General features: G+C 44.0%; 1 protein-coding gene across 1 annotated transcript in view; it reads right to left on the bottom strand.

Moving 5' to 3' along the window:
- Positions 1-772: 772 nt before the first annotated feature.
- LOC139046968 (XK-related protein 4-like) overlaps positions 773-25,489 on the bottom strand; it is a 29,886-nt gene continuing 5,169 nt past the window's right edge. The window contains exons 2-7 of the mRNA XM_070520888.1: positions 25,287-25,470; positions 23,531-23,721; positions 20,283-20,492; positions 15,490-15,798; positions 6,047-6,150; positions 773-2,030 (exon numbers count right to left, since the gene is read on the bottom strand). Coding sequence (XP_070376989.1) covers positions 1,941-2,030; positions 6,047-6,150; positions 15,490-15,798; positions 20,283-20,492; positions 23,531-23,721; positions 25,287-25,470 — 1,088 coding nt within the window. The 3' untranslated portion in view covers positions 773-1,940. The remainder of the gene's footprint in view (positions 2,031-6,046; positions 6,151-15,489; positions 15,799-20,282; positions 20,493-23,530; positions 23,722-25,286; positions 25,471-25,489) is intronic.

Below are 25,489 nucleotides of genomic sequence, written 5' to 3'. Positions count from 1 at the left end.
TTGCCGACACCATTGAGCAGAAAACGAACTGCGAACTACACTTCGAATGATATGCGATTGCGCAGCAATGTAGGATGACGAATCCGCAGAAGGAACGGAAATGTTGCTACCTTTATGTGTTATAGGAAATCAAAAGAGATGTGTGCGGGAGCAACTTGGCAGGCACACACACACACACGCACACACACACACACGTATATATATATATATATATATATATATATATATATATATATATATATATATAGAGAGAGAGAGAGAGAGAGAGAGAGAGAGAGAGAGAGAGAGAGAGAAAATAACTTGAGTTTTCAATGGGCCAAGCGTGTTTAAAATGACAAGATGCAGAACTTCGCGATTATCGTTGGTTGGTTTACCGAACAGTTTCCGTCCGTCGGCCGCCTTTCTCTCAAGAAATATATTGAGATATCTATGTAAAGAGACCGCCAGCGAGCTTTCGGAGAGCGCTTTAAGGGTAAATGCCGGGTGGTCAATAATACTCGGCTGCCCTAATTGTGGGGAATGGGAAACGGGGAGAGGAATAAGGAAGGAAGCAAGTGGGGGGGGGGGGTAGTCAGTGTGCACCCATCGGCAATGGAATTTTCCCTCGTGTGTATAGTCACAAGTGCTCGTCTAGTCCACTTGCTTTGACGACACGCTTTAGTGTTTGGTGACCTTGTGCTGCTACCACTTTCCGGACGAGGTCCCTGGGACTTCGCTTTCGAGAAAATTATGTCGTTTAATCGGCTGAGACTAACCACTCAAAGCATCTCGCTGAGAGTCGTGAATTATTTCCGAGTAATCTCGTAAGGTCGAGGAAGGTTCAGAAAATCTTTCATACTGCTGAGAGAAGCAAACATGACAGAAGGTCACTATGTATACGTATAGGGACATAATGTGGCACGCAACACCTTAACGCCTGTGCTCTACTCACGAGCAAGATACATTTCAATTCAATTCAATTCACTCTTTATTTTTCTCTTGGACAGAGAAGGAGACAGGACTAAAAGCTCGTAAGCTTGACAGAGGTTTTGCCCCCTTTATCAACTTGGCAGTACAGTACACAGACAGAGATTTGCAATTCTCCAAACAAACACTGAAACAAAATAACAAAACACTTTGTAAAAACAGCGCTATGCATTGCAGCACAAACAAAGGTATTAGAAAAACAAATAAGTGGTCATGAGGAAACGAAAAATGCGCAGACTCCATAAAAAGGTTACGAAGTGTAATTCAGGACCCCTTATTTTTGGTTGTGTTGAAATCGTTCTAGGCAATTATCAAGTATGTACTGTCTTATCCAGATACTACGACCTTCTGCGACATCAGTGGTATCTGGGGCAATATTTTTAGCTTGCGTAGCCACAAACGCTGCGCTTTTACTTCCTGTTTATATCATGAGCCGGTAAAATATTTGATGCGGCATGTCGTCGCTGTGTGCTACTAATATGAGTTTGCCGAATACTTTACTAAGTGCCTACTGAAACGAGATCGATGTGTTAAATCCACCATTCCTTCTAGATTTTATACAGACGTTGAGTCGAAAGACCTAGGCATTCATGATTCATGATTTATCGAAAATTTTACCAGGGGTGAATGCTTCTCTTTATAATATAAAAGTAGCATTTGAAGAGGTATACATGCTCCTGAATACATACGCCACGTGTGCGTCAACTCTATATGTGTGGAATACGATTGCCCAAAACCGCAGACATGATTTCGCTTATATACTAATTGTCAAATGTAATGTCTTGTGAGAGCAAGTCCCTCTGGTAAGCCTGAAAAATTAAAGTATGTACAACACGTGCAAGCAATAAATACACAAACACACGAACACAAATTCACAAATAAAAATTGAATCACAGGTTACTCCATTGTGCAACACACATGACTGTAGTGGACGCTCTCGATTTTATGTTGCCGCAGTCTGGAACGTCTTCTTGTCATAGCCTTGGACTGACCAGGGTGCTTTCGTCGCTTAAGCTATGATACTTGTGGTTTGCGATTTCAACGCTTTCGAGGAGGTCTCCGCCCTGCGGTAAAGACAATGTTTGTTTTTTTGTCAAATGCAGTACTTCGCTTCCGCGCGCAGTCCGTGGTATAACGTGAGCCATTTTGCACTGCTTCTAGTGCGTCGCTGTGCACAATTGCACCAAGAAATAACCATTGCACTCTACCATGCCCAACACCTGACAATGGATGTGTTGATGGCATTTGTTAAAGTTCCTGATAGTGTGTTCATGATACAGCACTGAGCAAATTCTGAGTTTGGAACATACTTGGGCAAGTGCTAAATAATGGTGGCACCTTTGCCTCACTGGCTAAATGCCAGTAACGTTTAAGAGAATGCTTTTAATAGAAGCTCTTCTCTAAATGCATTGGAACAATAAAATAATATTGACAGGCGGGCATACATTGCGTCGGATCTGATGAGGTATGTTGCATTTAAAATCCGAAAGTTTAAATGTACGAAGTGTACGAAGTGTAGTGAAGGAAATATGGATTTAGGCCATATATTTGTTTAGAAATTGTACACAGTAGCAAAACTAAAAAAACAATGCGATGCCTCACGCTTGCAGCTACATAACTAACCAGAAATCCAAACTTACATTCTGACAATATGATAGCTCAACAAACTGCACCTATTCAAAAATTTAAGGCGAGCAAGTTCAATGTACCACACCACTATGAAATAGAACAATATCTACAGGCTAATCTGGCAAAAGCCTCGGTGACGTTGGGTGAACTCTTCGTAACCACTAAACTAATACGTGTCATATCTGTCCCATATCAATGTTCTAAAAAGGGTGCACAAATCTGCGGCACCTGTTCTAGTGCATACCCAGCCAATAGTGTTGTTGTGTGCTTGTCCAATGCGATTAATGCTGTTAATTTCGCTCACGTATAAGGAAACCAGATTACATCCACAAGGGATGCAAAGTAAGTCTATTCGCCCTGTATGGGTTACTCTACACATCTACATTTTATTTTTATTGTTTCCTCTTTCTATTCCCCTTTCCACCACCCCCATTGTAGGGTAGCAAACCGGATGCTCGTCTGGTTGTCATCGCTGCCTTTCCTGTCCTTTCTCTCTCGCTCTCTCTCCATTTTATGTGTCAATTTCGCTGCGAAATGCGAAGAACGGACGTGTTGTTCATTTATTTACCGAGGTCACTCCGAAAAGTGGCGTATTGACAAGATTTTTGTAGCACAATTTGTCACGAAGAAAGACAGGCTGATCACAGAAACTATAGCTTTCTGACACATACCTCACTATACACTTAAAGATGGGATCGACACAAATAAAAGTTTTTTATTTACCTTTATGGTCGTAATGAGATGATTATTGTTTTTCTGTTGGAAATAATCGAGAAGGGCGTGATCTTTCTTCCAGGCAGTAATGCGGCGAGCACCATTAAAAGGAAAGCAATAGTTGCAGGCAACTCACTGCTGCGACGTGCTATGTTCAGGCTGCAATACCACATATCTTTCGTATTTAGCCGTGTTTGTTTCATACGCCTCAAGTGTGGCCTGTGCGGTAAGTGAGATAACCTGCAGCATACGAAGGCAAATTTGCTTGGTTGATGACTTGAGATATGCACATTGTAAAGTGAGATTGCTACATTGCGTTTGGGTGCAGTAGAAGAAAAGGGCAAACGGCCAAGATTTAGTTGGCTATAGTAAGTATATCCCCATAGTGGCCAGGCAGCAGTGTCCTTCAAGCTCAGCAGAAGAATGGCTCAGGGGCAGGTAACGTTTATTCAAGCAGTGAAGTGTCAGCAAAGAGGAAGTAAACCGATAAAACCCATGAGGAGCACAGTGACAAAGGAACATGTGCGGAGTACTATGGACCACGTCGTACCATGTGCAATGCACGATCACCATGTACCAACAGGCCTAGCAGGAGGCTCATAAAGAACTATTCTTGGTACCGTTATACCCTTGGCGATATACAAGGAGTTATGGTTTTCTTCATTCCATATAGTTTTCTTTTCAAACTGCATGGAACTGCATATTGCGTTCATATGAATTTCCAGAAAATGCAGACAGTACTCGCATGGTGAATTCCAATGTCTTTCAGGTAGATAATTATGAACATTCACAAATTAACTACACAAATATTCACTTCTGTGGACATGTTACAATTGCAAAATTCAGGTCGAGCACTAAGGGGTCACATGATTTCTGCTAAGCAGACATGGCCTTATTACTGCTGGGCTTACGAGAAGCTTCAGCTCGGGGCCAATTCCAGTGTTACGTGTTCAAATGTATGCAAAAGGCAGAAATGCTTTTGTAAGCTGACCTCTCCACTGCTTCAATTCAAGTATGTTGCATTTGAGAGAGAAAGTTTACTTAAGTGACTGTAAGAAGCGTGGTCTTGATTTACGGCTTGAATTTTTTGATAATAATTGCCTGAAATTGGTAACTGTGAAAAAAATAAAAGCACTAATTTTACAAATATGTGACTCTGCACAAAAATCAGATACCGCAGTTCTGTAACCTGCATCCGTTATAGGATACAAGGCAGATATATTTGTTATATTAAGTTGCAGTTTATGTAGATTCGTTAAAATATTTACGTGGGATTACAAATAACGTACTGACAAATTAGAGAAAGAGTGGAAAAGGCAGCGCATAGCAATTGAAGGCGATGAAAAAATGAGAGCAAGGCAGAAGCCAGAGCCCATCGCCCCTTTTTCGGCTTTCCCTTTGTTCTAATCTTGCTCATACTGATGAATTAGCAATATATTTCACAAGGCTGTATATTATACAACTTTTGTCCGCTTCTAATGCACTGCTAAAAACATTTTGAAGAACTTTTATACCTTTTTCATTGCAGAGTTGCAAACTTGATAGTTTGATTTCTCGAAGTTTAGCTATATTCAACAACGTTTATTAAAATCTGCCACAATTAAACATGCCCGTGTTGGTGTGACTAGGTTTTAACTTTCTCTTTTAAGTGTTACAAATCTCATGAAATTGGGTGTAATCCTTGCCGAGAAATATGATTGAGTCCCTGAACTAAAGCTTCCTCCTAAATTTTGCAAAATGCAAATGTCAGAAAGTCAGGTTATTAGTAATTTAGCGCATATTTTTATAGTAGCGCGAGTGTTGCAATTTTTAAGGAAGGTAACTATTTAATTGAGAGGTAGATATGAAAGTACCATACAACGTTATCTTACACAACCAAATAATATTTCAAACTAAAGAAAACCAAGCAGATACATATAACGCTAAAAGTAAGCATCCATTGAAACAGATAAGATAAAGTGCAGTACGCAGTAGGTGCGAAAGTTGAAGCATGCATTTTTCTGCGCTAAACAAACTGTTTACGACTTGAATCTGGTTTTGTGACTAATGTGCAGAACGTCATATAATTTTGAGTTCACAAGAAGGTTTTTGATCTCCACTTTTTTTGCTAGCAATTAAATATATGTGGGGATTACTTCTTGCTGGCAACTTATGGTTACTTCTTTTTTTGTCAGAGTGGGAGGGTGGCTGCCGAAAACAATCCATGTTCAGAGAAAACTCAGAAATTGGTAATGACCACTTGACAGGAGAACCTTGTCTGTTTTGCGTTTCATTTCTTTTAGATGTTCCTCTTCATTATTCTGTTTCAAACAAAACCTTTCAATTACATTTCGCGATGGAGATTCAGCAGTTGGGTTGTGAAAACAAAAAGCGACCTCCAATTTTAAAAAAACGGTTTCAATTTTCATTACTTTGGTTTGCCTAAAACCTCAGCTTTGATGCGCCGAGACGGCTCGCTAGTGATTGTTTGCTTAGACGCAGAAATTTATGGTGGGTGTTTCTTTCTCCGAAAATATGGTGGTCTCTACGCTATAAACATGGCCAATGTCCCCTAAGGAAAATTTTCGAAGCTAGTTCGTTGGCTAGATGCGTCGATAAAATGTTACTAAGACTTAAAAAGTAGAAGGTTGTTAAGCTGACTAGAACTCATTAAATTTAGCGAGATTCTTGCTAGGTAACCAAGACTGCCTTCCATACTGTGAAAGGGGATGGAACGCTTTAGTATAGGCTGGCTTACCTGCGATGGTGCTGCTCTCTCCTTTTGGGGAACTCTGTTGGGGAACAGGGATACTGTGCAGACCGGATTGTACAGACAGTTGTACAAGACCATGGCGATCACCCCTGCCACCGTAGAAAAAAGCGTTGTAATAAATACGGATTCATCGATACTGCGGGAAGCCAAACTTCAGCGCCTTCAGGGTGACTATGTGGAATGACATCGCTCCCTGACCTTACGCTCTATCCATACAAATACTGTTCCTTCGAGATTTATATCAAGCGCATATATTCCTATACTTGAGGCGGAACATCAAACCATAAAACAAAACGAAAAAAGGAAGAAAATTAAATATACTTAGAGGTATTCCTTCATTCACGGCACCTAATGTCTTCTTATTGATATTTAACGTCATAGGTTGCTTGCGACGAGAAAAAAATTGTGTCGCAGAACTTATGAATTTGTCTACTGGCGGGAGTGAGCCAACGGAATATTTCCGTTGCCTGCTCACCACGGCCAGTTACAATTAGGTCATTATAGTAAAAGTACCGCTTCTGAATTTAAAACACAATCGCTTTTATTCTTTAGCGGTAATAGAGAAATCTTTGAAACAGTTGCCACTCTATCTGAATATAGGTTCTTGCCATTTCATGGACCAGTGAATGTTAGCGTCCCCCTAGTTCATAATCATAGAGTCCTCCTTATAATATTCTAGTCATTTCCCTTCCGTACGTGATTATAGGCTTCTTGCATAATGCAGGCAAGGTTGTGTTAAAATTGGCATTCCGCCGTCATAAGCAAGGGTAGACGTGCGGGTGAGTGCAGGACGCACTCAGGAAAGTTAGTTGGCATCCAAAAGGACTTATTCTTGGGCAAGATGGTGCTTAGATTTCCTAGGTATACTTTGTGGCGCAAAATACATTTCTTGAAAAGGGACAGAAGACAGGAAGATAGTGAAGCGCCAAATTACCAACTGTTTAATGACAGTCGGAACAAACGTATACAACAAAAGACAACTTCCGCTCATGCGCTGGTAGCCAAGGTGTGACAGAACAACATGGTAATGATAACATACTTTGGATAAAGCACATTTCTGCGGAATATAATTCGGTAGATGTATCGCTCACACAAATACACAAAAAGTTGACACAAAAACTGGCCTCGCGGGTTCTGCCACGGGCCGTGAAGACAGGTGGCCAAAGTGTTGCAGGAGTATTTTTAAAGGGGAAGCTTTAAGAGCCCCGCTGCGCAGAAAATACGGCTTTAACGCTACGTTAACCGTGAGCAAAAAAAAAGTACCAATCACAGCATTGCGCGAGCGGCTTTTCTACCAATCAAAACGCAGCGCGCGCCGCTCGGTTACTTGCAGCGCCACCAGATGGCGCTCGCTTCCGTGCATCCGCTCCGTGGTTTGGATTTTGTGGCGAATGGATGTGCTTTTCGGGGCTCCGTGGCGACGACGAAATCATAAGTTTTTGTGCATGCTTTGAGCTTGCTTCTGTTTTTATTTGCTGTTTTTTTGCATTTAAATAGTAATTGGGGGTTTTTCAGTTTCTTTCCTTTTTTTATTTGTCTCGTATTTCGGGTGCGCGGGTGTGCTTCGTGTACGTTTGTTTTGCAGGATGATTAGAGCGTCCTTTCGTGCCACGTGTTCCAACATGTGCAGCCTAGTGGGACGTTGAGTGTTTGTAGTCTAAGTAGTAGCTTGGAAGTGGCAAGAGAAATACCTATTAGTGGTTTTACTGTGCGTGTTTGGTAGAAACGTGAGAGCGTAACCGCGTGTTTGAGCGCGTCATACCTTTGGTCTCCGCGGCATTTATTGTTTTTGAAACAGTGGTCAGAGTTGCTTTGCGGCATTTTGAGGATTTGGATCCTGTGCGTATCGGTTTTTTCTAGAAGGCACGTGCTGTGCATTGATATAGTATTATAGTATTTGCAAAAAGCCGTGCAATACATGGCGAGAAAGCCTGTAAAGCAGGCAGTACGGGGGGCGAACCTCAAGGTAGGTGAGGAGACGGGTGAGAATGGAGAGGGCGTCGAATCAACCGGCACACAATGTGATGTCGATACTAGGCTGCAGGAAATGGAGAGTGTCCCGGAAGAGCTTCTCAAACAGGCGCAAGAGCTCAAAAATGAGCTAAACACGGAGCGTGAGGCACGGAAGGTAGTTGAAAAGAGACTGGAAGCAGCCGAGGAAAAGCTGAACAGAGCCACCATTGTGACCGAGAATGTGCGTGACAATGAAACACAGACCCCCGACGCGACAGGCGCGGGAGGGTCAGAGGAATATGTGGAACGCAGCCAGCGTGATGATGGGTTAGCTGGAAAGAGCAGCACCTATCTTGAGGTCGCTACGCGGAAAAAGCAGGAGCCGAGGGGGCAATGCCTCTTGTCGAGTCCGAATCACGCGGAAAATGACAAAGGGAAGCAGGGAGAGGTAGGAGAGAGTGAAAGGGTGATTATTGCAGGCGATTCAAACCTGGCTGGGCGCTCAAAAGCACTTGTGGAGAGGGTGAAAGGCGACAAAAGAGTGGTGGTAGGGACATTTCCGGGGCGCACACTGGGTTCTGTCATGGAGCGAGCAAAAGAAAAGCTCGCGGAAAATGCCCACGTGGGCAACCTCGTCATAGTAACAGGTGGGCTAAATGACATCCTAAACAGAAAAGGGACAGGACTAGCCCAGCGATTGGCGAAGGGGGTGGACGACTTGCGTGAGCTATCCCCTCAGGTGCAGATCGTGGTGTGCACGGTGCCGGAGGTGCCTGTACGTGACAGTCACGTACAAAGAGCAGTAGTGGCTGCTAATGAGGCAATATGAAAAATGAGCCGAGAGAAAGGCTTCGAGGTTGTCGAAGTAAACAGGGAAGTGAGAAGTTGCGGTGGTTTTAAACGAGATGGGATCCACTTCAATTACAGGTTAGCACGAGAAGTGGGCTGGCGACTTGGTCGTCGCGCTGTTGCTTTTTTAGGGGGCCCGCGGGCGCTCAGGAGGTCAGAGCAGATAGTAATGAACAAGGTCCCCTAGGGGAACATCAGAAGAGCATCGCCGTCGATAATAGAAAAAGGAGGAAAACAAGAAAAAGAGCTCGCCATGCAATAGGTTACATAAACATGCAGGGCGGCAGTAGAAAGGAAAAGTGGGCAGAGATTGAGGAGCAGTTACACAGAGAACAAATAGGGGTTTATGCAGTTACAGAAACGCACCTTAGAGACTCAGAAGAGCCACCAGTTATTGACAATTATGTTTGGGAAGGGTGCAACAGAACTAAGTCGGAAAGAAAGGGAGATGGAGTCGGAACGCTCATCCATCAGGGAGCCAAATGGAAAAGAGTAAATTCACAATGTCAAGAGCATCTTTGGTTATCGGGTACAATGAGTGGGAAAGAAACTTGGCTGGGCGTTACGTATTTGTGGACCGGAAAAAATTGCACAGAGAAGAATAAAGAGTTAGTGGAATGCATAAGCGCTGATATTAAGGGTTTCGGGAGTGGTGCTGAAACTGTCCTATTGGGTGACATGAATGCCCACATACAGGATTTAGATGGCTATACAGACAATACCGGGAAGTCAATGCTGGACCTTTGTGAGCAAAATAAGCTCGTGATCGTGAATACAAGCCCTACGTGTGAAGGACAGATCACGTGGGAAGTGGGAAACCGGCAATCGACTATTGATTACTGTCTGATGACAGAAGGAATTCATGATAAGTTGAGAGAAATGGTCATCGATGAGGAAGGGTTTAACAGCATAGGGAGTGACCATAAACGCATCATAATGAAAATGGGATATGTTGTTGGGAAAGAGAGCAAGGAGAGCAAAATGGCCAGTCCAAATTTGAACGCTGAACAAATAGCAAATACAGTCACTAGAGGTGAGGAAGAACTTGGCAAATGGCCAAGTAAAGAGTGGGAATATGGTGGGCTTATAAATGTAATAAAGACAGAAATACGGAAAGAAAACCAACATGTTCGTTGGAAAGGGAAAAAGAAACCGAAAAGCTGGTGGAACAAGGAGATACGAGAAGCGATCGCCGAACGTAAGAAAGCATCTCGAGAGCACAGGCAGGAAAAGAAGGCGCAGTTGCCAGAGGATGAAGTAACTAGTAAATGGGAAATTTACAGGGAGAAAAAGTCTATGGTTCAAATACTGGTGCAAGCAAAATTAAAAGGTGATAGTGAACGTTGGTTGTCAGAAATACGTGAGAAACAGAAGGCCGCACCTAGAATATTTTGGAACCACAAAAAATTGTTAGGCAGGAAGTCAACAACAATACAACAACATATCCTAGACGAAGATGAAAACATACTCGATGGAGAAGCGGCAATAAATTACATCCTAAAAGCAACAGACGAATCTTTCCAAGGCAATGACGAGGTTATACTTGTGGAAAAACAGAGCATGAAAGAGACCCAAGGGGAAAAGCAGCTGGTGCTAACAAATTTAAACTGGAAGAAAGCGGAAGAGAAAATTCCTAAGCGTACAGCCACAGGGCTATACGAGGTTCCCATTAGGCTGATAAATGAACTAGGACCAAAAAGTATGAAAGCTCTGGTGAAAGCAGTGCAAAGAAGTTTAAAAGATAGACGAATACCAGAGAGTTGGCGACAAAGTAGAATGAATTGGATTTATAAAGGAAAGGCGGAGAAAAGCAGAATTCACTCGTATAGACCGTTGAACATTACATCGGTAATATACAGGCTAGCAATGCAGGCAATCAAATTAAAGCTTCAAGCATGGACAGAGAATAATGGCATTTTGGGAGAGCTTCAGAGTGGCTTCAGAATAGGTAGGCGTTTGGATGACAACTTGTTTGTTCTTACTCAGTGTATTGAAATATCAAAAGCAGAAAGCAGATCGCTGTATGTGGCCTTTTTAGACATTACAAAAGCCTAAGACAACGTGGACGCAACATTTTGTGGGATATCCTGGAAGGGGAAGGCTTAGGTAACGATTGTATACAGCTTTTGAGAGAGATTTACCTAGAAAATACCATTTGCGTTGAATGGGAAGGGATGAGGAGCGAGGAGAAAATTCATATCAACAAGGGACTGAGGTAGGGGTGCCCTTTATCCCCGCTGTTGTTTATGATGTACATGGTGAGGATGGAGAGGGCGCTAGAAGGAAGTTTTATCGGGTTTAATCTCTCATACAAACAGGCGGGTACAGCAATAGAGCAGCAACTCCCCGGGTTATTTTATGCGGATGACATTGTGTTGCTAGCTAACAAGCAAAGTGATCTGCAACGTCTGGCTAATATCTGTGGAGAGGAAGGCAACGATTTAGGTTTGAAGCTTAGTGTTAGAAAATCAGGTGTTATGGTATTCAATGAAAACAGTGAAGAGACAGTGGAGATACAGGGCTAAGAAATACCTCGGGTAATAGAATATAAATACCTTGGTATATGGATAAACGAAGGCAATGGATATATGGAAACACAGGGAAAAACCATAACAGTAAAGGGGAAGAGAAATGCAACCATAATGAAGCACAGAGCGCTATGGGGATCGCTACACGCTACGAGCTCCTCCGAAGTATGTGGAAAGGTGTAATGGTTCCAGGACTTACTTTTGGAAATGCGGTTGCTTGCTATAAATCAGTGGTACAATCAGGACTCGACGGGAACCAAAGGTCAGTGGGTCGCCTCGCATTGGGCGCTCACGGGAAGACTACAAATGAAGCTGTGCAGGGTGACATGGGCTGGACTAGTTTTGAAGTGAGGGAAGCTCGCAGTAAAATTGAGTATGAAGAACGGCTGAGGAATATGGAAGAAAGTAAATGGGCTGGGAGAGTGTTCAGGTATCTGTACAGGAAAAACATTGATTCACAGTGGAGGAAAAGAACTAGGAAGCCTACCAGCAAGTATGCGGGCTGTAGTGTGGACAAAACAACAACAAAGGTCAAGCGGAAAGTCAGAGAAGCTGAATTAATCTCATGGGTGGCGGCAATGGAAAAGAAACCTGCCATGAGTAACTGCTTAAGAGGAAAAAACGAAATCAGGAAAGAAACCATTTATGATAACTCAAAGGGAAGCTCATTACTTTTCGAAGCGAGATCAGGATGCCTTAGAACACGCACCTATAAAGCGAGATATAAGAAGGAAGAAGAAGCATGTGCTTGCTGTGGTAAAGCTAGGGAAACTACGGAGCATGTTTTATTTGAATGTGAAGACGTGTACCCAGCGGTCGATTTAGGCACCACTGGCCTCCTTGAAGTCCTTGGGTTCAGAGGGAGCAGTGGTAAAGCAAACATGTCCGCAATAGACGTTAGTAAGAGGCGACTGGAGGATTGGTGGAATAAAAGTAGGGAAACGACAAACGACGGAGACGTAAAAAAGCACAGTTCGCAATAGGGGATCAGAAAATTTGGGCGTGGTAGTTCATAGTGTTTTTTGTGTCTTTTTTCATTGTTTAACCTAGGTAGAATATTAGGCAGTATAGTAGCAAGAGCCTGGTGGCGTAACCAACCGCCCCGTTCCAAAGCGGACGCTCATAACATCCATCCATCCATCCACGGCAGCGGCGGCGGAGTCCATGTAAGGCGTGATGTAAGAGAAAGAAAAACAAAGAGAAAGCTCGCCTTCGTTCACGGCGTTCGCCGCCAGCGCTTCCCGGCAGAGATTACGGTTGCATATCCTGCAGTTACCGGGAAGCGCGAGAAGCAGTAAGGGACCCTTGAATGCTATCGCGTTCTACTCTTAAAGGCTAAGCTTAAAAGCTAAGCGTCCTCCAAATTTTCAGAGGCTGAATGAATAGAATAGTGGCAGAAGTGAACTGAATCCAGTGGGGAATAATTTTTGTTTCATGATTGATCGAGCGGATTTGATTCTGAATCATTTCAAAGATATTCTTCTTCACGAATAGCGACTATACGATTGAAAGGCTAAGTCAAACAGCACAATATCCTGTGGTTTATTCGAGAGTTCCGGATATTCATACACTTCTACTAATGGACTGTCAATCCTACTCGCACATCCTCCTCCTCCGACCAACAGGAGGGTAACCAACAACCTCTCCATTGATCTTAACTCCATCGGCGCTTTTACGAAGAGCGCACTTGCCCTCCTGTCCACAACGCCGAGGTGACGGAGGAGTTTTGCATTTCCCTTGGACGTTGCAACATGTCTCGTCAACAAGCTTGCCGCTCGACGATCGTCACGATTGTCACAATGACTCTCGATTTGTCTAAGCATTCTGATTATCAAATCAGAAGTGAAGATGGGCAAAAAGCTTCACAGAGCTCGATCTGACCGATATACCATGAAGTTGATGTTCGACGTTCAGCTCGAACTTGTTTCGTGAATTCGAGGTTGGTTCCTAATGTCAAGTGTAGCTATATTCTGAGTCGTTGTTCTAAATACTGTAATCTTGTACGGTCGTCTACGATATAGCACGTTAAAAGCGATGATATAGCGGAAAAGGAAGCATTTCATGAAAACGTCTCATCCATAGGAGGTTGCGGCTAAAGAAAGAACATGCTGTGTTTGGATGTGTAGTTGCACTGGTAAACTGTAGAGAAATTCAGATATATTTCAAAACATGTAAAATTGCACAACAGCAGAAAGTGATTATAATAGATACAGCGTACTCAAACCCTTTGAAGGATGCCACATATACGCCTACGCAGCTGCAGAAGACTTTGACCCCGAAGCTGGTCACCATCCGGCATTCATCGTTAATGAACCTCACATATAAAGTTAAGGTCAAAATTATTAACGGCACTCACAGACTGTCAACACTCACCAGTCTCCTCATGCCCGCTGACTTACATGGGATTGATGTCAAAAAAGGGAGGCCTATCGCATAAGGCGTGAAGCTTGCCACATGTTTCAGACCACTAATGTGTCTAGAGATAGGGGGCCTCGGAAATGCTTGCCCTTCCAGAAGGGCAGATCCCTATCCTGCTTGAAATCTCCATACATTGCAAAAAGTTCACAATGCTTGGTACTGGGGTATATGTACGTTGATATACTTAATTACACATATTCTGCGAAATATTATTGTCTGAATCTGCGTGCGTCAGCCATACAGTTACTCTGAGTAAGGAAGGTGATCAGCGTAGCCTTTCTGACCAGAGCTTCACCATCCACGCCTTGCGTGATCATTCCACGTCCGCAATAGTGATACAACAAGAAGTAAGGTACAGGCCACTGTGTACAGCGACGTCTTGCTACTCAGTTCTAAAGTTCCTAACTGAAACAATCGCTTCAATGAACGATCAGTATTTAATGAAAAGAGAACAGCGAAACGGGTAGGTCAATAGATGCATGGAGATAATGAAAATACTCGTTTAAACGGCTAGGTGGCTCATCACGTTTATGTTATCCTCGAAATTACTGCGCGGAAAAGCACGGCTGGGCTAGAGGGGAGGCGCGTACTTAACCCGGCGGGGATAAAGGTGAGCTGCGAGGTGTTGTGCCCTGAAGCTGTACACCAGGCGTGTCTTAATCATATGGCCAGATCTTTGAACGAATGTGATTCAAGGAGCCGTTCGGATGGTCACAGCCCCCGCGCTAGTGACCGTCGTCTGGGTGAGAATATAGATGATGCAAACTGTACAAAAGCCACGCGCTCTACTCTATAATCAATAGCCGAAATAATTTTCCAAATTATTTTACTTACTCAGACTAAAATCTTTATTTGAAGTTTTAGTAAGGTGGGAATAAGTCACGCATACATGAACTATACTTGAAATTGACCTAAAAGATACATGCAAGAAATGTTCACACCCTTAACATACTTGGCAAAGGAGAACAGAAGGAAGAAAACTTGAAATTTCCCGAGATAAAAAGGACTTCAACATCTACAATGTGTAAAAATTTTTTTTCATAAAGTTAGACGAAAGCAAAACAAAACATCATAAGCATAGAACAGCCACATCAGTCAGCTCAACGCGCACTTCAAAGAAGGAAGTTGTAAAACTTGCTTGTTTGTTAATTAATTTCAATGCCTCACTATTCATAAAAAAGAGCGCCTAAAAATTAATATGATTTTTATACGATGGTAATGCTTGGTTTGGCTAGTGTCTTCTGCTGTGCAAGGCAGAAAAAGCGGAGGAAAGGTTCAAGAAGCAGGTTCAAGAAGTTCCTCCGAAACGTGCTTCGCATTGTTCGAAGGCGCCTAATCATCTATCACGTGGTTTTATCAGTTGTTTTGTGCTTTTGTTTATCGAAACAAATACTGGGATGGTCTTGCATGCGTAATTGCGATGGAGATGGGCACTTCAAGCTTCAATTCGGGGAATGGTTTTTGTCGACTGGTCTGTCGACGGAGACCAATAAATCCTGGGATTCGAGTCATGTGCAGTTTAGCTGTAAAATGCAATCTTCATGCTGATTTCACGCAATACAAGGCAGTGCTATCTCCAAAATTGAGCTTTGAATTAGAACGCCAATATAAAGTTCGCCTGCCAGGCCTACTCGCCTGCAAAGTTATCTGGAACGTCCGACCACAGGTTTGTGTACTCACCTACGATGAATGACCCGGCCACGATGATGATTGCAGTCGTGCCCTGGTAAGGTTTCCCAGCGATAGTCCACTCCCTAGAGAACTCTACGAGCGCCTCAGCGTTTTGCATGCCGGCGTACATGTACATGAGGATCATCCAATGGCGTGACGAAGAGTCGGCTACGTTGAAGAAGGAAAATGTGAGGGCCGCACCCATGGCGATTCCGTGCGCTAACTTCTGCCAGAACGGCATGTTTGGTGCGACTTCCATTTGCACCAGATGATCTGTCAACACGACAGCGAACATCGTTGTCATCACAAAGTGGGTACCTGATCGGAAGAAAAGATAAAACTTTAGGACTCAATTTTTTATCTTGCACACTAAGTGCCAACATTTCACTCACAAGTGTTTCTGCAGAAGTCCGTCCTCATGCAGACTTAGAAAAATGTATGAGACATATTCGGCAAATGACAAGTTATATTCCCCAAATACTGTGACGTCACCATGCCGCACATGGCACTGACAAAAATGAAGAACGCTGCTGCAGTGAGAACGAACCAGAGACTATTATAAAATTTTTACCATTACCTTTATTATTATTATTATTATTATTATTATTTGCTTTGAAAATATGCTATTGCACTGTGTCAAGCATGACAAACAGGCTACGAGTAGTTCATTCGAAGCAATACTCCAACACAATCCACGAAGAACATCAGAAATAATAGGAGGTACAGTCGAATGCAAAAGGTAAAGGTCCGGAAGTACCGCGAAATTTTTTGTCCTTCACGGCATAAACAGTGAAGTTCAGCCACACTGGCTACGTGCGAATATTTGGCCAGCGTTGTGGGTCAATACAATTTCACGTTGCACAGCTGTGCTAGGAGAAAATTGTTTTTGCTGGTACCGTGGTCTCCAGACTTTCGAACTCCATTGTAGGTACATACGAGAACAATTGCGTGCATGCATAAGTTCTCGCGTTGACTCCTCCCCGTTGCAGGAGCGGCCTATCTGACCACTTCGTGGCGTGAACATTTTCCGGCATCCACGTCGGAAGTCTGCGACGGAGTTCGAAAAACACGAGTTCAGAGCGGCGTTTGTGGTATAACAGTGTAGGAGACATTATGGCTCTGAAAGTACAGCGTCGATCACACTTGTCTAGAGTGGCCCGAAGGCTGCTCCGCACTGCGCCTGCGACGCCTAGCGACAAGCGCCGGGTTCGAGATGTGTTGGCCGTTAGCGCCAGGCGCGTGGAATCTGCGGCATTCGCGGGCGGCCAAGATACAGGCCTGCGTGATTTGCGGGTCGCAAGCACCGGCTTTTTATCACTGGACGAGCACTGCCAGCTGAGCCGCGAACGTGACACGGCTAGAATGCTGCGGCCTGTATCTTGGCCGCCCGCGAATGCCGCAGCGTCCACGCGCGTGGCGCTATCGGCCAACACATCTCGAACCCGGTGCTTGTCGCCAGGCGTCGCAGGCGCAGTGCGGAGCAGCCTTCGGGCCACTCTAGACAAGTGTGATCGACGCTGTACTTTTTGCAAAGGCCAAGTGTTCAAACAAAACTCTTGGAACCAATTAGCGCAGGTATCCACACTTGGAACATGCCGATTGCGGACGAAGCACTACGATAAGATGGGCAGCGATGAAACCACTTTTTAGGGGCCTATCTTCGAGGTGATTTTTCCACCGTCAAGGTGTTGAATTCCAATTAGCACATATGCCGCTGCTTACGGGGGTAAATTGAACATACTGTTTTTCCATCGTGCACAATCTCTGAAGTTGACCAGGAAATGTAACGGATCGCGGGATCTGAAAAAAGAGAAGCTGAATCTATCGTCAGGCTGACAACGCAGCCTAGAATTCGCATTTCCAGTATCTAGTACCACACGGGAAATATATTATTATGTATTTTTTATTGGCTCTTTTTACAGGCCGAAAGTTCAACGTTTTGCTAGATGCAGTGGACCGTAAACTTTCACGGCCAACTGTACACATTTTTGAGGGCCTATGCGTGCTGTCACTTGCCACCTTATGCAGTTACTTGATCTCCTGTTTAGCGGGCAAGATATTAGGCAATCACAGATTTCTCCCTAATAAGATATTCACTTTCGCATGGCTAAACACAAAATAATCAACGACATCAAGCAGTGGCAATCTCAATCTTCCTGTGTGCCTAAGTGCTTACTCCGGGCCGTCAGTTGAATTTCCCTCTGTTACGGTATCACGTCACTTTGGAAGTAAAACTTCTAAAACACTTCGACCTAAAATGAACGCCACACTTCATCTTTAACCAAGTATTCTCTTGATGTTTTGTTCTTAGTGCAGCTTAAGGTAAGTGTCACAAAATGTATTCGCAGGTGTCACGAAAAAGAATAGGGGGCACCTGAGCACTTCCTATGACTTGTGAATGCGAAAGCACTCAGGTTCAACTGAACACCGCTGAGCGGTGCTTCGGGTTATGAACTCCTCGCGGGCCAGCGAGCGCATTGATACGCTTGGCCAGAGCCTCCTAGATAGAAAAAGGGCGGTGCACTTCGATCCGTGACGTCATGCCACCTTGTCCGACTGACATAGAATCTAATGGGAACGCTCCCGCGTAAGCTGTGGCGATTTTGACACCACCGCTTTCATCACGCCGGGCTTGGCAATGGAAATTTCGGCCCAAGTAGCATGATGTCGTAAAGCAGTGTGCAGAGGCCTGCTAACACGGATACGCTGTTTTAGCACAGTGGGTAAGACGATCGGTTTCCAAAAGTTAGGTAGTAGATCCGAAACTGACTACCGTCAACGTTTTTCATTTCGAAGTTATTGTTTTTATCAATTATATCGATACTCCAGGCAGATTTCTGCCATCGCCGTCCCCGCGAGGTTCTGCATCAGGGAGGGAGAAGAGGCCTTCTTCTCCGGCGGCTGCTACGGTGCCTCGATGCCCTCCTCGCCTCCCGCTCTCTACGCAGTTGGCCCAACCGCGGCGTCTACTACGACGTTAGCCACGCGAATCGCAGACGCCGTAGTAGATGCCTTTGGCCGACGCCATAGGGACGCGTTGCCGGCGCTCGTGTGTCTTGAAAGCGGTCTGCGACATGGCTGAAGTGCGCGCCCCGCGTGCCCCAAATTCAATGCGGCCTTCGATCTTTGCAAAGTGCGCGCATGGATGACAGCTTCGTATGCGCTGTAGCTTCGACATTTCGTACGTGTTGAAGCGACGCAGGCACGGAGATAGATTGGCTCGCAGCTGCTGCCGCTATTATAACAGCAGCGTTTTCACAGACAGTTTCCGCTGTCATCTAGCGATGTGTGTTCATGTTTACCTGTGGGCGCGACACCCTGCTGTTTTAATTAGCTAAAACACCTTAACAGGCTACTTAGTTTGAATCTGTGATAGAATGTGGAAGCACGACGGAACGAGGACGTACAAAGAAGCTGACAGACAAAGACAGCCCTCTCTCCGTATGTCTGTTTCTTTCTACGTCCTCGTTGAGTCGCGCTTGCGCATTCTACCACTGGTAATTTAATTAGTAAGCGAATGTTTACTTGTTTACGTGACCGATCAAGCTACGAAGTATCAAGCCGATGAAGCTACGAAGTAGATAGCTACTTCGTGCAGCTATCTACTAACTTTCTGTTGCACTCAGTGCTTCAACTTTCCGGCTGAACTGCGACTTTTTTATGCATGATTTATTTTATTGATTGCCGAGGTGAAATTAGAGCGCAAGAAAGCTTGCGCGCACAGGAAACCTGCGGGTAACACAGGCTCCGGAGAGCAAGAAGGAGTGTGACGTGGCGTCACGGCGATGCCCTCTCTACGCACGCAACACCTGGCTCGCCATCGCTACAACATGTGGTCTCTTTCGCCCGCTCCGCTCCATTGAGGCACGCAAGTGACATGGCGTCGTAGCCAACAGGAATTTAGGTGCCTTGTGCTGCTGCGCTCGCTGGGTTTTTTGCTCAATAGATCACTTGATGCTTTCGCATCAATAAACCAATTGGAAGTTGCCGCTCATCCTGTCATCTTTTTTTTGCTTGTCTTCTTCTCTCTTTGATAACACCCAACATGAGGTGTGCTAAACACAAGACCATGCCGTACCAACTTGCCCAATCTGCCACCATGGGCTTGACGTTATCTTGTTACGCTTTCCTTTATCACTTAATTTGAGCACATCTTCCTACTTGAATGTCTTTTGCCGGTTATGTTCCAATTCGTGTTGGAGAAATGGGTGTTGATTACTTCTTACGCATTGTAATTGTTTTCGTTTACTATTAATAGTAGTTCGTACACCATTCGCAGTCACTGTATTGGACTGGTCACCTGGCATTTTGGCAATCGGTTTATTCTTTCCTAATCACGTATTAAAATTTCAATTGACAGACCGCTTAGGATATTTCTATACATTCCGCCTGCCCGTCTCCTCGAGGCAGCCAAAATGCATGTACCGCCGTCGCCACCTCTCTGCGAGACCTCTTGTAGCAGGTTTTGAAAGTCCGCTTTCCGGCTCTTTTTGGACTGTACTTTCTTCATATTAATTTCTTCCGTGTTTCGTCCCCGCTGACTGGTGACCTGCAGCTTCTTCACGGCAGAAGTAAAGGCATCATAGGCGCAGTGATACTGATAACTTGAGTTTCATCTGTAGCCAGCCCCATACTACAACTTCGAACCCGAAGGTACAAAAAAATGACTGATTTAAGTATTTTATACACTTTGTTTTGGCTATCTTCGCAAATGACCACTGAAATCCAAATGGGGCGTGAAGCTCGACGCTCTCGGTATTTGTGTGCATACGTACTCGCTATGGGCATGTTGGGGCGCTTACCGAAGTATCCGATAGCCCAGTCATCGTCCACCACCGCCATCAGTACCATGGCGCCGATGCGTGACGTTACTATACCAATCCTCCACGCCATGTGCAAAATGATGCCGCACCACGAAATTGGCGGCCATTCTGGATGTCGACGTCGCTGGTCCATGTCGTAAGCCGCCATGCACCATGGTAACAGGATGAGCGAGTGAATGGCAGTGCCAACTGCATGCCAAGAAGTTTTATATTGTACTTTATTGACAGAAACGTCACTCTAAAATTTACGTGTACTTTCTTACTTTCCCCTAAGCGTTCGGTATCGTAATCACTGCCACAGACACGTTAAAGTAATCAACGCTGAGTACTTTTAACACATAAAATTGAAGATTTCATCTGTCGCGTTCTCTGTTCACCACCATTCATTATGCTTTATGCTCTATCTCTACCATTTCCATTTAGATATCATGAATGCATTAAGGTGGCCTAACTATATTTCACTCTTGACAAAAGCGGCATCATCGAAGTATGTTTGGTCTGACTAATACAATGTTCTATACGCCCATCGCGATCTCTTAGACCGAAACAATGCTTTGGCACACAATGTTTTTATACAAAATAAAGCCTGAAAACGCACAGATACCATTTGGAAGCATGCATTAACAATTTTCCGACAAGTGCACTTCTTACACAAATAAAAAACAATTTCAAAAAGTCCTTGCGTATCATTGATTCAATTCAGTTTGTGACACTTTGCTTCAGCTATTTTTTAATAATGCAACGCCTAAAACAATATTGGTTTATCACTCTCTGAAATTTTCTATCTGCCTTTACTTCTACTGTTATTTTCTTTATAGGGAACACGTGCCACTAGCTTGGGTCCTTATTGTACAAACCAGAAAGATCTGTTTTATGATCACACGTATCTTGTTTCACTCATGTACGTGAAAGTTTCAGGGTATCTTTATTGACGGTTTCTTACGTTCACGCGTTTTTCTTCAGCTTCTATCTGATCGTGTTTCCAAAGTTTACGTTATTTTGTTAAGTTTGACACGTTATTTTCAAGCCTGTTTTATTTTGCTGCTTGAATCAAGGAAATACGCACATGTGATGTGTACCCTGCGTGGCTTTAGCTGCCGGCCTAGTGCTAGCATACGACGCCTACGGGTGAAATTAGGAATAATGATCTTAACTGGAGAGACTCATCATGACGCAGCATCAATTCAACAGTAAACCCATAGACATAGCCGAGCGATATAAATATATTGATGTGTGCATGAATGAAGCAAAGATCAAAGCGAAAAATCGATTAAGATATTCTCAAGACAAAACCGACGCGGAATGCATCAATAATGAAACAACTTTGGCATTGCAATAAACATGGGTTGGTACTATAAATAGCAGAAGCTGCAATGGCACTTGTGCTAACAATCCCAAATGCTATTCTGTGCTCAAAATCAGATATCGTTTCGTGGTTCCAAGTTAAACAGTGTCCGGTGGGCCGATTATCACTTTGGGCCCACCGTATAAACACAAATGAGACAGTACAGCGTACCATGGGTTCAGACTCTTTGCGAGTATGAGGAGCACATATAAGAAATATTTTTGCCGAAAGGCCCTGAAAAAGGACGAAAATAAATTATCTCATGGAGCTAGAGAATATTTGTACCTCAACATGCTCGAAGGAAGATGAAGAAAGTGGTCATAAAGAGTTGGCTACCAAGTACTGGACGATTGGAAATGTAAACGGACAGCCAGGAGTCATAAAAAGAACGTGTGAGAGACAGTCACAGTAAATTGGCTGCAAAAATGAAGAAAAAAGTGAGTAATAGAAATATACAGCAGTGCAAGAAAGAAACTAGAAAGAAAGAGCTGTACGGTAACACAAGGGCAGTGCCTCGCTGTTCGAGGCCGGAGCAGGTAGTTTAAGAACGAAAATATACCGGAGCAAATATTAGCAGCGTGGTGAGGCATGAGTCTGCTGCGCCATAAATGTGGAGACAAGTCAGCGAATTTCTATGGAATGCGAAGTCATTCAGCCGGCGAGACACGTAGGTTCAGAGCTTTGTGACTTACCGACAAGGGCACATACCAACACTCTCTGAAGGTAACGCCCACCTTCCAGAACCACTGGTGTTCAAATGATGAAAGCCTTAATTGGTAAATGTCAACCTATGCAAAATATGTTTAAAGCTTTGGTAGACAGAAGGAGTGAAGATATTTGTAGAACCGGAGTGATTACAGCACCGGCATAATATTTAGCTATATGCCTCTTTGAGGTTCGAAAATATCAAGGCAACATAGAGAAAAATGCTGTAGGGCTATGCATGTATATAATATCCGATTAGTTCGAGCAGGCCAGTTCAGCAATTGGCGACGCCCTGTTTCGAAGCGGATGGCACTTCCGGTAGTTTCAACCACTCGAGATGTGGTATACCAGGGCATCTCAATTTCTCGAAGCCATCGTGTGTACTTTAATGCGAACGATAGCTTGAAGAACATGGGGACATTTCAGGCTGCGTGAGGCGAATGTTCCTCAAATAAAGCAACCGTAACAGTGGCCATAGCTTTGTCATGCTGAGCATTAGGTCGAAGGTTCAACTCTTTATTGTGCTGATTGCGGCTGAGAGGGGAAAATATCGTGTATACAGACTCTGGTTGACCATGAAGAACCGCATGTGGTTAGTATATATGAAGAAAAAAAAGCAATTATTTAAACAAACAAATAAAATAATGAATAGAGACCTCTGAGATTGTAGACTGATATGATATGCGTGTCTAAATCACATCATTCATGACTAAATTAACAAGAGAAAGAGTAGCCTTGGGGCCGGACTTTGGCTCATCATAACCATATGAAGCCAACAGCTTTTGAAGCCAAGGAAGGCATACAGGAAGCTATTTGTAGATTTCATTGATGTGTTAAATGATAAATTAAAGTGGACGAGAAACCAAGTTGCCGCCCGTGGGAGCCAAACACATAACCTAAGCATTACGCCACCGGAAATTTGAATCACAGAAAAGCAGTACTGTGTACTCTCTCACCTACTCAACTGTGTATATTCATCATCATGACCAGCGTCATCGCCTTCAGCGCGTGGCCTGCTAAATAAACCGTCACGGTGTAACCGCTGTCTCGCAAGTGGTCGAAGTGCTGGGTATATATATATATAACAAACAACGCGGTGTTTCTGGAACGCACAAGGCAACATTAGACACATATCGGGCGTTCATTCAACGGTCCCTTTTGCACAGAAGTGCAATACCTGTCTGCGGTCTCCAGTCTTTAGTGTCGTACCGGATGTACGTCTGAAGCACAAGCTGAGGCGCTGACTTCAGAAAAGACTTGTAGAGGTCCAGCAAGCACCGGTCGCTCTTGTACTGCATGTATGCGTTGTAGTCCGTTAGCTCCCTCGTCTTGTCCGCGTAACAGCAGGCCCGCAGGGTGAGCCACTGCCTGAAAAAAAAAAACAATGTAAACAAACACTTAGCTGATTTGTAGGCGTGAAATTCCAAATGCTATCATCAAGCCCTCCCTCTAGAATGGTCTGTATTTAGAATTTGAAGAGTTTTAGCCCGCCTTTCATGCTCATTAACCACCGTGAGCATTTTTCTCTTTCTCTTTTTTAGTCTCTTTGTGCTTACTCAGTGCCGAATAGAATGCCGATCTCTCAGCATTTCAATCATAATAAATTACTCTCTCTTCGCATGCTTACCCAAGTGGCTGCGTGCCAAGGGAACATTTGGCGGCCTAAATAGAGTGGTTGTATTTCACGCCACATTCAGGGAAGCGTGATGGGTAATGGGAGAGGAATAAAGGCTGACTGATAGAGAGGCTTCTCGTAGGATTGCTCTAGAATGGTACAGGCATAAGGAAGCAAAACCATGACAAGAGAAGACGAGTAAGAAAGGAGGAGGGAGGGGAGAGAATTGACTGGGAGGGCCAAAGCGTCTCTAAAATATGGGGAAATGGACAATGTAACACGAAAGATCACAAGAAAAATGAACTGCTATGCTTAATTGAACTATGGGAATAGTAAGGCAAATGAAATAATAGATGAGGGAAAATATAACTGGGCTCTAGAGTTCAGACAGAGTGAAATTTTCCAGAATATGCGTGAAGGCACTCCTATAATTAAACTGCAACGGCGGGCTTGTCCCGTCCACATTATGGGTATTTGCGCGTCAGCGCGAGATAAACCCTTGAAGTGTTAGCCAGCCTCGTTCGGCACCAAGACAGCGGATGTTCAATATCACTTCAAAAGCAGACATCACGTGGTATGTGATCTTAGGAGAGAGAAACTAACCGTCAGGGTCTCAAACGGTATGCATAATGGTATCGAGATATGACAAATCGAGGTGCTCAATATTGCACAAGTGATAAGTATAAAGGACCAGAATGGAGTGCACATGGTAACAGATTGCCAAGCGATTCACCCAGCAGGACCGGCAAGTGAACACCTACTTCCCGCACCCGCACCTTTTACCCCCTCCTGAAGCGATGCAGGGGTTCAAAATGGAAGTGAACATTAAGAGGTCAGTGGTCGTACTGCTAAAAAAAAAGCAGAAGCATGGAGAAGATGGAGCTGGAGTCCTTCGAAGCATAGGTAGCATTACAATTTAGAGATAAAGAGTTATTGAAGCGAATGTATACAAAGCAGAGAAAGAAAGAAAATAATATATCATACATGTACGCGTCAAAGCTAAAAACATCGAGCAAACTTTAGGTGAAAATATGTAGCCGCTATACCAAAGAATTGCCATTACAATGACCATCATGGGCAGTGGCGTCAACATATTTATTTTATTGGTGAACCCACAGTTAACGTGATGGGCAGATGCCAGTTATTGTTGTCGAAACAGGCAATTAATGCAGAAATATATTCTTATGTTGAACCCCCATCGATAAGCTACTTCCGAGAGAAATTTTGGTGCGAACGAGTCAGCGTTTTAACTCGAAGAGTAATGTCTACCTGTTGCTCCTATTTTGGCTACAGTGCGCACAATGTCGAACTGTCTTACCTGTGAATCGTACCGAAGAGCAGAAGGTTTGTGAGCCAAACTAGTCTCGAAGGACACTCATCGGCGATCTGCCAGCTTACGCTGAACGCTTGTACCATGATGTTGGGCAGTACCGCCAAGGCAAGCATTAAACTGAAGTACACCCACAATCCATTCATATAGTAGGTATACAGCGTGTAAACATCTGCAAAAGAGAACATTCA

The sequence above is a fragment of the Dermacentor albipictus genome, chromosome 6 (assembly GCF_038994185.2).
Source record: "Dermacentor albipictus isolate Rhodes 1998 colony chromosome 6, USDA_Dalb.pri_finalv2, whole genome shotgun sequence".
Lineage (NCBI taxonomy): Eukaryota > Metazoa > Arthropoda > Arachnida > Ixodida > Ixodidae > Dermacentor > Dermacentor albipictus.
This window is presented reverse-complemented; position numbering and strand designations above follow the sequence as displayed.